General features: G+C 33.5%; 1 protein-coding gene and 1 pseudogene across 1 annotated transcript; one reads left to right on the forward strand and one right to left on the reverse strand.

The window, feature by feature from the left end:
* Window positions 1-6,148: 6,148 nt before the first annotated feature.
* LOC131014373 (uncharacterized) lies at window positions 6,149-9,154 on the forward strand. The gene is made up of 4 exons (XM_057942333.1): window positions 6,149-6,620; window positions 6,894-7,088; window positions 8,016-8,200; window positions 8,669-9,154. The coding sequence occupies exons 1-4, from the start codon at window positions 6,326-6,328 to the stop codon at window positions 8,999-9,001; spliced, it is 1,008 nt and encodes a 335-aa protein (XP_057798316.1). The 5' UTR covers window positions 6,149-6,325; the 3' UTR covers window positions 9,002-9,154.
* Window positions 9,155-10,726: 1,572 nt separating this feature from the next.
* On the reverse strand, window positions 10,727-11,783 carry LOC131014374 (flavonoid 8-O-methyltransferase 1-like; annotated as a pseudogene).
* Between the last annotated feature and the right edge of the window lie 1,802 nt (window positions 11,784-13,585).

Below are 13,585 nucleotides of genomic sequence, written 5' to 3' on the forward strand. Positions count from 1 at the left end.
CAAGTAATAGACTTCAATTAGCTCAATATTAATCTCAATGTTCCTAATTATCTAGAGTGATCTCCCAACTAGTTCTAGCCCCCTCCCGGACGACTAAAACGGTAGATTACGGGTCATAGTTGCCGTCTCCGGTCAACTTCTAACTTATAACTCCCAAAAGCACACAAATATCGACAAACTCTCACCCAACTCTCAACCTCCCGATTTATTGAGTTGATATGTTTCAAGCTCCTAATCTATTATGATTATCCTCTCCCGATTCAAATCATAAATTAGAAATGCATAGAAAGTGGCCAACAATCCATACAAGATATAAACCTAGGGCTTGAAAAGATAATAGTAATAGAAACAAACAAGATATATATTGACCATAATATTCAATCCATTACAACATCCAAATAGCCTAATCCCCAAATCAAAGAGGGATTTTAGCCTACCATGTTCACAAACAACATACTTAAATCAAAGAAATACATATATGAAAGAGAGAGTAATGAGTGACAAATCCTATTAATGGCTTTTCTTCAATCTTCTCTCCTCTTCAATGCCTTCTTCAAATGGTAGGTGTGAGTATTAATGGAGGTTAGGGTTTAGTATGGAGGTAGGAGAGTGTATTGAATGTTGGGGGAGATGATAGATGTGAAGAATGGGGGAAAATGGGGTATTAGGGCTCAAAATCGCGACTGGGGCCCACTTGGGAGGAGCCCCGCCTTTTCCCCGCAGTCACAGCCCGTGACCGCGGCTAGGGAATGTGGGCAAATGGCAGGGGACCCGCGGTCCCACCCCGCGGCCGTGGGTCTTGGGCTCTTTGCGCAGTCCGCTTGTTTTGCTCCGTTCTCCCTCGTCCGGACTCGGATTTGGTCGTCGTTTGCACTCACGAATTCCTATCGAGACGTACTTCAATCTCATGTCTTCAAAATCCTCCAATTAATCCTTGATATTTCCTGAAAATACTCCAAAAACTATACCAAGCATCAAATCTCAACAAAACATAACATTAAGGCACAAACAAGCACTCACAAACAAAACATGAAGGAAAATGACAATAATTAATACGAAAATGAGGTACGAAAACCATGTTTGTCAAACAGACAAGTAATTAACCTTTTGTGGTTGATAGTGATAGGATGATTTATTTACATAATTTAAGCGAACAAAATAACTATGTGGAGGTGCAAGTTAATTGAACTTCAATAATGAGGCTGAAGAAGATACTGAGATCGAGTGATATTAAGAGGGCGGCTGATAACATTCATGTTTCCATGGTTTTTAATATTCTTATGATGTTAATTTTATAGGAAATTGAGTGTTTGATGATTGTTTTGTGCTTAAATTGCTTTATACTGTGAAATATGTTACTTACTCGTACTTTGATGAATTTTACAGAAATATGAAGTTCGAATTTGGACTGTTGATCTTAATGAAAGTTGTAGTTCGTCTCGATACGAGTTCGTAGGCGCAAACGGTTCGCAAATCCGAGTTTGGACGACAAAGATATGGCCGAAACAAGAAAGTCGCGCGCAGCAGTAAATAGTGCCCGACGGGAATTTCCGAATTTTCGGGATTTTGCGGGATTTTCGGATTTTATCAATATTTTCGAGCTCTATATTGTATTTATCCCCTGTGCCTATATATAGGTCATCTTTTGACCTATTCAGGGTTCCTTTTTGAGTTCCCAACTTTTATTTTTCAAATTCATAGCTTTTAGAATTTATTTTCTTTCCAGTTTTTTTTGCTTGGATTGGATTTCCACAAGATTGAAGATTCAAGCTGCTACATTCGTTCTTATTCAGTTTTTATATAATTCAGTTCTTCCAATTGCTTTCTTATTTATTATGTTTATGTTTTATTTTATTATGTCTGGCTAGTTTCGTTTAGCTGATTCTAGGGTTTGTAAATAGTTGATTGAATTTATGTGATTTATTTGTTAATAGCTTTGTACCTTCCAGTTTATGATTCATAATTCCTGGTGCTTAATTTCTTGTGAATTATCTGGCGAATAATTTGTATGTGTAGCTATTCGATTTGAGACCTAGCGGAGATAACTGTTTAGCGGATTCAGGAATGTATGATATGATTTTAACCTTGAGACCTAGCGGAGATAGGTGGATCATAGGGAGCTATTCTTAGGAGCTATTGGGAGTTAGTAGATTTTCTTGAGACCTAACGGAGATAGATAATTTACTAATCTACGATCGTTGCTGCTCTAGCGAGAGTGATTGATTAATTAAGTGATCTCTCATCATAACTGGATTAAATTGGTACATAGGATTAATAGATTAATTGCATAGATTTAGTTAATGAATTTACTGCCCTAGAATCAGTTGTCTTTTATTAATTGAGTTTTCTATCCTATTTTATTTGGTTTGTTTTGATTTAAGTTATCTACTTCATTCTTATTTGTGATTGTCTGAATATTACTAGGGTTTAGTTAGGATTACTTAAGGTGATTCGTCATAATAGTCCCTGTGGATACGATACTCTGCTTGCTGTTTATGTGCTACAATTATACTGTTTAGTTGCAGTTTTTGTTGCTATAATAATAGTGATCAACGGCGAAGGAAGTAAAACAAGAAGAGATTCGAAAAATAAGGTAACTTCAGTATGAAGAGAAATTATATATATGAGCACATGGCAAGCCATCAGGATGTAGGAATGGATCCACTTCAGTGTTAAAAAACACAGCAGGTCTGATGTGCACAAAAAACGCAATCAACTGCGCATTAAACGCAAGAGTTTGTAAAAAAAAAATGTATGATATTTTTAATCTATTTTGTAGAACGCCTTTTATTCTTTAAATACTCAAAGCTAATCATTTTATTATAATTTATAAGAATGATGTCTGATATCATATTAATAATTTATAAGTATTTTAATTTTATAAATTGAAATGTGTATTATAGTGATTTTGGGTGTTTAAATAAAAAAATGTTTCAAAAATAAAAATAAAAATGTCAAGCAAAAAATAAGAATAAAAATAAATAAATTATTTAACATCTTCTGCTTTTCCTAAGTGTTCTTTCTTGATGCTTAACATCTTTAGTGATGAACTCGTAAATCACTGACCTCTCATTCTAGTTGTTAGCTTGGGTTGTAGTAGCATGACCTAACATTGAGATGTGAGGAACACATGTTCGGCGTATGCTAAGAGTGAACAAGAGGCAACAGTTTCTTTCGAAGTGCCATTTTTGATAGGCGCACTTAGAATTAGCTAGGCGACGATAGTGGTACAAGGGAGAGAACGAAGGTGTGACACATCAGAGGAAGGGTAGCGGCGCGACAGTACAGGGAAGATGGTAGAGGGCATAGGTTGAAACTTCCATGGTCGAAGGGAGTTAAATTTCATTATCTTAATCGTCATCTTAATTTTGAAGGGTTGTATACTGAAAGCAAGACTTTATGCTTGTATACATTGATTCCTTAGTTCACTGTGATTCTTCTATCTCAAATATTGTTATTGCATAATCCTATTATAGTCCAATTTATCTCATACTATAGATTATATGGTGTGTTGTAGATCACAGAAGATCATATAATTGGAAAAAATTGAGATATAAATTGAGTTCACAATCGAGGCAACTATGGACAAGTTGCTGGTTTAGATTGTAGCATAAATGGATAAATAGTTTGTCTTGGCTATTTATTTATGCTAGTACATTCGTGTATTGAACAGGATCACAGTGAGATGAATTCTTATATTCTGACTAATTAAGAATCAAGATCTCGGCGACTTAAATAATCTTAACCTTAGTTGGATTAATCGGTGTAAATAATATATTGACTATTGCTTTGATTTATCATGGGTGAGAGTTCTCTTGAAGCTCAATATACTCGATACTTTGGGTGATAGCAATTATTATTTGACATGCGATTATATTGCAATAAGGATCCGTGTCCTGCTAATAACAGGATGATAATATCCTCTCGATGAACTTAATAAGTTTATCGTATTAAACCCTGCAGGTGGAATTAGTTCCGATACGATAATAAGTTTAAGTGGTAGCACTTGAGATGTCGTTTATAATTAAACGACTAATTAATTAATTAATTGATCGTCAGAGGAATTAATTAATTAATGGATATTGGATATTTTAAACACGGGGATTAATTAAGTCTAATACTAGCCCCGACTCACCTAAAGAATAAAGAGGTAATTCAGTATTAATTTTCTAGTGGAATAAATTAATACTTGTGTCTCGATTTTATTCTGGGCTGAATAGGAAAATCGAGCACTGGAAGGCCAAACTTTATTCAAGCTAGTAGATCCCCGCTTGGCCCAATAAAGGCTTCACTCCATATGGGGCGTCCGTCCATCTATTTCTCACTTAAGCCTTTGGGCTTTGTTTTAGTTTAATTAGATGATGGGCTTATTATTTAGGGTTTTAATACCCAGTATAAATAATAGGTACAACCCTAATTCTAATGACTGGTGACATTACGTGAGATAAAAAGAGAGAAATCTGTGAGAACACAGAAAGTGAGAAGCGGCGCGAATCCCTAGGAAAATGAGAGGACTTGAAGATCGTTGCCACCCAACGTCAAGTCTTGCCGTGAGAACAAGTTGGAAGATCAACACTGGAGTCGATCATTGCCGGATTTGCAAGTAAGATTCTATCCTCTTGCTATAGGCACATGATTTTTGTATGTATTCGTTTGATATCCGAAATGGATCACGGGTACGTGAATCATATGTCAAAATTTGGTTCCTTCAAATTTTATGGTCAAAACTTCCATGATGTTGTTGGTGGGGGTGGTCGCCGGGGGAGGGGAATGGTGGTGGTTTTGGCGGCGATCGTTGGGAGGAGGAAGAGAGGTGCATGTTGTTGGTGGATAGGAAGAGAGAGAAAGAAAAAATTACTAAGAATAAGAATGCATTAAGGGGGCAGTACTTTGTGTGATTGATAAGATGCATGATTGAGTAATTTTATCCTGAAGAGTAGGGTTTCTCTAATGGGATAAGAATCAAGCAAAAATTGCTTAAATGATAGAAATAATCAAAGGCCTTGGGATATCCCAAAGTTTCAATACATCAAAGTAAACAACATATTAGTCTTACTATTTTTATATATCAAGGCTAATCCTATAAAGTAATCGCCCTCTTCAAACATTTAACATCTTCTTAATTCTCGAGTTCAATAGAAAGTGATCAAATTAGCTGGGACGGATGGAGTACAACCTAAAAATCTTGATATATATAGGATTCCGCTCCAATAAGACCCTTATTTTTCGTGAGACGCTGAAACTTTTATTTTTCAATGAATAAGTCATATATACTGATGAACAAGGCGGTATCTACTGATAAATAACGAAATTTAAAATATTTCGCTGCCTCTAGAATTCGAACCCTCAGAAAAAAAATTCGCCCTCTAGGTACAATATTAGCCATAGGATAGATAAAATAAACTCACGAGATCGTGTTTAAGATCTTACTAAAAATAGGGGGTCTCATTGGAGCGCTCCCCTATATATATATATATATATATATATATATATATATATATATATATATATATATATATAGGGGGAAGGCTAAAATAAGAACGCTTCTTAAAATATAAATTAGGAACCATTTTCAGCCCTTAGATCATCAAGATTTACGGTTGATTCATCATCTTGTTGGATAAATTCATGGTCCTGAGTTCGAATCCCAAAGGTAGGAAAAAATTATTTTTCGCAATTCATACCTTTATACAGTTTATTCATGCATGTTATACATAAAATTCATGCATTTTTGTTGGTTCGTAATTCTTAAAATAAGGGTGGTTTATTGAATAACCGCCCCCTATATATATATAATAATTAAATTTAAAATATAAAAATTACTTTATTTAATAATTATTATTTAAAAAATAGTATCTCCAAGAGCGCAAAATTAGCTTCCCACAAATGTAAGATTCAATAAGAGTCACTTTTTATGATTGTCACTATTTACTATTCGCTACGTCTTTGAAAATTATGATCTTTCTTTATTTGGATATGATTCCATAAATTTTTTTTTCACCTCTTACAAAAAAAGTGTGAGATTCAATCTTCACTTAAATATAATTACTGCACTTATTATAATAATCGTATTATTTTCATTGAACCATAATTTTTAGGGACGGAAACAGTAGTAGTATTTAATTCGAAGGGGAAAAAAAATACTGTCAATTTCTTTTGTATATATATTCGTCCATCTTCTAATTGCAAATTGAATTTTCCATATTAACTTCAAGTACGCGCCACGCGGTTTTGTTTTTCTTTCTGTTTCTCTCTCTCACTCCATTTCTCTTGAAAGATTCAACACTCTGTCTTTCTCACACTAGACCTTACCAAATTCCAAGCAATGGCGGAAACAGGACTGACGATCTTCGACGGATCTCAGCTCTCAGATGCCGATGTTTCATTGCCTCCTCCACCTCCAGATACCGCGATCACCGGCGCAGAGGTCCTGGAGCTGGCTGAAACTAGGGCCTCCCTCTCCCTTCTCGGTTTCGTATTGCCGGAAACTCTCAAGTGTTCTGCTCTTCGGCGGATCGGCGTCTCTGATACCTTAGGATTCCGTTCTAAGAAGCTCGATTACTCCGATGCCTGCACAAGTCTTCGAAATTATATTTCGGCCATTGCCGATGAACTAAAAGGTGAGTTTTGCGTTTGTTGACTTCAATTCTTGACTAATTCAATGAGCAGTTGTTAGTCGTTCAAAATGTTGACATGTAGCACTTATCTTTTTTTTTTTTTGGTTAAATGAAACCTAGAAATTTAAACTCAGCGATTAACTTCCTTTTTGGGGGTTTATAATCTGTGCTGTTGAGATATTGCTACGCTGTAATTTCCGCCTCAACCAGTTAATCGTTTTTCATACGAAAAGTTACTCATATCATGAATGTGTGGTTGTTTCTGTTTCAATTCAGATGATCCTATTGCTGTGACAATATTGGATGGCGGATCTCTTAATATGTTCTTGGAAGATGAAGACGATTTTGCAATGCTAGCAGAGAATCTTTTCACTGATTTAGACGTAGAAGATAGAGGAAAAATCAGTAAGGATGAGATACAGAGTGCTCTGGCTCATATGGGCATCGAATCTGGGGTTCCTCCAGTATCAGGTATACCCTGTGCCATATAGTATGTTTGTAACTTGTAAGCACATGAGATTTTTGGAACGTCATGAACATTTATAGCTGACAACAAGATACATATTGCTCAATTCTGCTGCTTTTTATGAAAGCCTAAACAGCGTGTGTACTGATTGATTGTAATAAATTTATTCTTTCCATTAAGTGTTTAGATTTTCTATCAATTCAAGTTGGTGGTTCTGAACTATTCTTGACCATAAATTCTCCACCCAAAACTTAAGGACTTGTGTGCTGTTTCTTTGACCTGTTTCATTTGTTTGTCCATTTCCCTCAAATGCTATGATATGCAGAAAAGTGTGACGAGGTTTTATGGTTTTTCATATGCATTTTTTTATTCTGAAGCTGGTTACATAGCCTGAAATAGCTAGTTATAATCATAGAGAAAGAAGAAATGATATGATGCTATGTATAGTTATTACTTCATTTTAGTTGCTGATATAATATCAAGAATTCTACTAGTAGGATATGTGTTAATCTATTTGTCAATGTTAGCATTGTACAAGATGGATAAATACTTTACCTGCTACTAATATCATCCATAATATTTTAGTCTCTCCTCCTTAAATAAACTGGCTGAAATCGTGAACAAATCATAAACTTTTCGAATATATATTTGTACGTGCAGTGTCATTTTTTTTTTTTTATAAATTACATAAGTAAATAAAAAGTTTTAAAGACCACACCACGGTGCACTCGAACTCAAGACCTCAGGCCTAGGGCATTAACCACCTACCGCTAGGCCAACTCACGCACACCGTGCAGTGTCATTTTTGGTTTCCTAACAAGCGTTCTAAAATAAACATTCCATCACTACTTCTGTTTACTCTTTCTTGTCATTTCACCCCCGAGTGGAACTTTTAGTTGTGATTCTGAGCACACTTTATTGATGTTGAACAGAATATCCACAATTGAATGATATCTTCAAGAAACATGGAGCAGCTGGAAAAGAAGAGCTGGGACAGGCACAATTTGCTCAACTACTGCAACCTGTGCTGCAAGAACTAGCTGATAGTCTTGTAATGAAGCCTGTCGTTGTTGTTCTAAGGAACATAAAATTGGCGAATGGCTCTAAGCTTAAAAAGGTAAGTTAATTGACTGTTGCTGGTTTGCTTCCAATTCAGGGACATGGAATCCACTGTCTTCCAAAATTTTGGCACTTAAACTTTTGGTATATACTATGGTCTACTATAAAAGAAGAGACTATAAATTTTTGATTGCTACTAAAGTTTGGGTAGTTAACAGAGAGAAGAAATATAAACATCTGGTGCTGTCATTACTAGTAAATAGTAAATAGTTATATATATTTGGCAAGGGATCACTTTTTTTTTTTCTTTTTCTTTTTTCAGTTGGATCCTCTTGACTCTGTACTATTGTAATATAGTGGAATACGAATTTCCCTGCAGTGAATGTTTCAGAACCTTTTCACCATACACCTATAAAATATTTAGCTGATATAGATATTTCAGATGCTTAATAAGACAACTAATTATTTGTTTTAAATTGTGCTATGGGGAATTTTCTTTTGAGTTCAACATTGACTGTTTCTGCAGCTTCTGGCCAAGGAGAGGCTGCCTGATGATGCTGTTGAGAAGATAATGGAGGAAAAGTATGAGCGCAACGGTGACCAGTCATGTGCCACGAAAATCAAATTTTACCTCGAGAAACATGGGGATGATTTTGGTTTACCACCTTCGCAACTGCCTGAAATGGCGGTTCTCTTGGATGAAATATTTACTGAGGTAGACAGTGAGAATGGTGCAGCTGAATCAGACAGAGACAGTTTAATGGTGTTCCGCAAGAAGATCCTTGAGAAAATTGCTGAGAAACTTGAAGCCAGTCCGATTCTTTATGATCTTCAGGTCTCACAACTAGAGGAAGCTTGATTTATACTTAAGCTGAATGCACTTGATGGTTTTGTCCTAAATTTTCATCCCATTATATATATACACAATATGATATACTGCATTCTTAATCCATGTGCTATATAGAAATTACCTATCAGTGTTTATTTAGTTTTATATAACTTTCAGTCTGAACTCTGTTTTAGTATTACTATTGTTTTTTCGTTTTTGTTTTTGTTTTTTACTGTGGTCTGCTTCCGTTGCTGAACCTCCCACACCAACATCATAATAAAATGTCCCAAGAGCAGATGAGGTCTGAGTTTGTGCAGTAGTGGCTTTGCAGCTCACCTGGTTGGAAAGAGTTAGGGTTTCGAGAATGGTTCACCTGGAAGCATTTAATCTCACATCATACTCTGAGATCGTGGGACGAGCTCAAGCAATTGCTACACGCTTGAATTTCGATAAACAAGCATTACGCCATAAATGGAAAAGTACATTAGATATTGTCCATAAATAAAAATGGACTCACTTTTGTGGACATTTTAAAATGACAAAATGAAACTATTTTTTAGGATGGAGAAAGTACAATATAAAAAACAAACGCATGATCCGGAGTAGACGAAATAAGAAATAAATAAAAATATTAAAAAAGTTATTTTGAAAAATAGTACTACTTAAGATATGTCCCTAAAATATTTTTCTAAGGAAGGCGGTACATGTTTTAATAAAAATTAGTTGTGTATTTGAAGAGTGAAGAAATATCCCACAAGTTAGTAGGGTTGTAAGAGTAATATTTAATGAAATTGTTTTCAAAAATAAATTAGAAAGATGTTTTGGGACGGATGAAAAAAGAAATACATGAAGATGTTTCAATGACGTTGGGGGCCGCTCCAATGAGACCCCCTAATTTTGGTGAGATTTAGGGCACGATCTGGTGCGTTTATTTTATCAATCATATGACTGATATTGTATCTGGAGGGAGAATTTTTTTCGCAAGGTTCGAATCCTGGAGGGAGCAGAATATTTTATATTTTGTTATTCATCAATATATACTGCATTGTTCATCAGTATATATGTCTTATTCATTATTAATTTTTTAAATTTTATTTTTCATCAGTATATACATCTTGTTCGTTAGATATATGTCTTGTTCATTAGTATTATATGTCTTATTCATTGTCCTCAGTATTTCACGAAAAATAGAGGGTCTCACTGAAGCGCGCCCCTATATATATATATATATATATATATATATATATATATATATATATATATATGGAGAGATTCAAATAAGAACCACTAAATAAAATAAGAACGGAGAACCATTTTAAGCCATTGGATAATCAAGATCTACGGTGGATGTATCATCTTCATGGATGAATGCAGAACTTGGGTTCGAATCCTAAATTAAAGGGAGCAAAAATTTTATTTTTTTCGAATGCAGTAAATTTAATAGCGGATGTATTAATTTGTATAGCAGATACATTAATTTTAATGGTTCTCATGTTCTCACGAAAATTGTGATTCTCACTGAAACCGCACCCTATATATATATATATATATGACTTCACTTTTGGATTTATAGCAATTTTGACATTCTCATTTTGTTTGGTGAAATTTGTCCACGAAACGGTATTGTTTCAACAATAATTTTTTTTTGAGAATGCATGTTAAACATTGTTACAAATTAAAAGATAAGATGGTTATTAAAACGTTTTGTAAGTGCTGAAATTCCAAAATAGATAAAAAGTTATGATTTATTCGACGATTAACCCTAACATAAAATATGAAGCTAACAATCAAGGAAACACCTCGATTACAGACCTTAATCCTAAAATAGGAGTGATCTTATAGTTTTTGAAGCCAGAAACAACAAAGAGCTTAGCCCATTCTTTCTCAGTTCTTTCCTTTCCTGTTGAAGAAGTCATCATCAACATATCGAAGAAGAGCTGAGTTTCAGTTCGCTTGTGTTCTTGCTTCTCACCGTCCACAGCCATATCCACAATAATCACTTTTCCACCATTGTTTTTCGCTGCTTCTTTGCATTTCTCCAGTATTTTTATACAACCAAATTGTTAACTCAGTTGAAATCTCAAATTGTTACTATACGATAAAGGTGCGTTTGGTTTGAATGATATTTGAAATTTCATACCTTGAGGAAAATTGCATCAGCAGAAGGAATGAACTCAAACATGTCTCCACCCACAAACCTTAGATTGCGAGAACCTTCCAAGCCGGCAACAACATGCGGAAGGTCAATCTAAGCCGGGAAAGGCGTCGGTGATCATCTTCCACATCCCTCGAAAATGTGCTTGCCTTCATTAATAAGTATGCTGTGTATCACTAGCCATGGCCTCATTAAACCGTTGATTCCATTTCTCATTATTTCCAGCAAACCCCCAAAAATCCATCCCATTTTTGGTGGCGAATGCAGATGAACCTTCATCTCGAAACCATTCGCTCATCTCCCTTGTCAGTCTCGGAGTGGACTAGAATTCGCATAAGGCGAAAGAGGGCATGGGATTTTGCTGTGTTGATGCGGAGGGCGTGGGCGAGTTGAGAAAGTGTGTTTGAGGATGATATCGGGTATGCCTAGGGCTTGTTGAAGCGCGCATTTTAGAGACATGGAGTTTATGTAGCTCAAACACTGCTTCCAAACATGAGCTTCAGCATCAACAAGTATATTGGGTGATGCCATTGTTACTTGTTTAGACTGCTACTGTTTTTCAATCTTGCATTCGATTCTAGACTTTATAGCCTCCCAAATATTTAATGACGTCGACTTAGTTTTATTATTTACATCGTTTGAAGAAATTTAGTTAGGCAGTTGCAGTTCCTTCATTGCTAGAAGTCTAGAAATACATTTATACGTATATTCTTATTCACTTTTTGAGCAAAAAGTTGACATTCCATTGCATTAATGTTTGTCTGTTTCTATTATTACCATTAATACGCTCTCTCGTGTGACCCACGGAATATGATATACTTATAATTTTTTAAGAAAATTTAATTTATGTAAAAATATTAAAATATAATCATTTATGAGTTAAATTATTTGATAACAAAAAATATTTTTTTATTAATTTAAATGTAGTGTATAATATAATACTATTATAACCTCAATGAGTATAATATTAAATTTAATGAGTATTGTAATAATTAAATTTATAGATTATAAAGCAAATAATTTAAGTAATATCATTCTAAGCATATAATACTAAACCATCAATATCGAAACAAAAGTTAAATTAATAATCTAAAAATGACAAATTGGTTAAACAAAGTAATTGGGCATAAGATATTTATAAATAAATGAAACTAAATAAAGAATCAAGTTAAATTTTCCAACAAACATGCTATTTCTTATTAAAATAAAGAGGTCAAAAACTAAATACGGAACAAACAATAAAGTGATAAACTATTTACATAAATAGTTTAGATATTTTATATCTTAGATAATAAATCATAAATGGTTTCATCATAATATAATCTTAATTTTTCGATAAACTTAACATTTGTATCCATGCCTCTGTGGCCTATTGAAATCGGACGGATGAATTATATTAAATTAAAAATTATTTCATAATCTTTCATTCAAGATGTATATTAATATATATTTTTATCCAAAATATAATTACTTAAATAGAAAAAATATAATCTACCAAAGAAAAGAAAAGAAAAAAAAATAAAAAATGTAATTAGTACTGCACACATCACATCTCGGTGGTTATTAATGTAATCGATTTTTTGTAAAAAAAAATCAAGTGATGTACACGTTTTTTAATAGTGAATTCTATTATTATTATTATTATTATTATTATTTTTTTTTTTTTTTTTTTTTTTTATTTTTTACAATTTCAATTGTATCTTTCAAATTAAATTAATTTACACTCACTTCGCTTACTTCACTTTTCATATACTCCCTCCATCCGGAAAAGCTTGATCATTTTCTTTTTAGCATATGTTTTAATGAGATAGTATTTAATGTGTTAATTGTGATAGATAAAAAAGTAAAAATATGAATAAAAGAAAAAAAATTATCATATAAAAAAATGATCAAATGACATGAGATAATTTGAAAAAGAACAATGATCAAGTTTTGTGGGATTGATGGAGTATAAATTTGAAGAAATTTAGTTAGGCAGTTCATTCATTGCTAGAAGTCTAGGACATGGAATGTACATTTATATATTCTTATTCACTTTGTGAGCAAAAAGTTGACATTGCATCTTTTATTTTTTTTGGTTTAACTCACAGTGATTACGTGTGCGTTGCACATATTACCCTTTATTTAAGACGATTTATCTATTTAAAATAATAATATCTTTAAAAAAATGATATTACTATTTATAGTTGACTATTAATTTTAATATATAAATGTTTGCAATTAGGTATAAAGATGTAAATAAAATACTATTTTCGTCTCACAAAAATATTATCCTTTTATTATTTTGGGCCATCTCATAAAAATATATCATTTCTATTTCTGCACACTATTTCACCATGATTCCTTTATTTTTTACCTATATTTTTGTAAAAAGACAATTTTATGTATTTCTTAAAACTCGTGCCACTTCGAAAAAAGCTTATTTTTGTAAGACGGATGAACTATGAAACAAAATCTTA

Source organism: Salvia miltiorrhiza, chromosome 3 (genome assembly GCF_028751815.1).
Source record: "Salvia miltiorrhiza cultivar Shanhuang (shh) chromosome 3, IMPLAD_Smil_shh, whole genome shotgun sequence".
Taxonomy (NCBI): Eukaryota; Viridiplantae; Streptophyta; class Magnoliopsida; order Lamiales; family Lamiaceae; genus Salvia; species Salvia miltiorrhiza.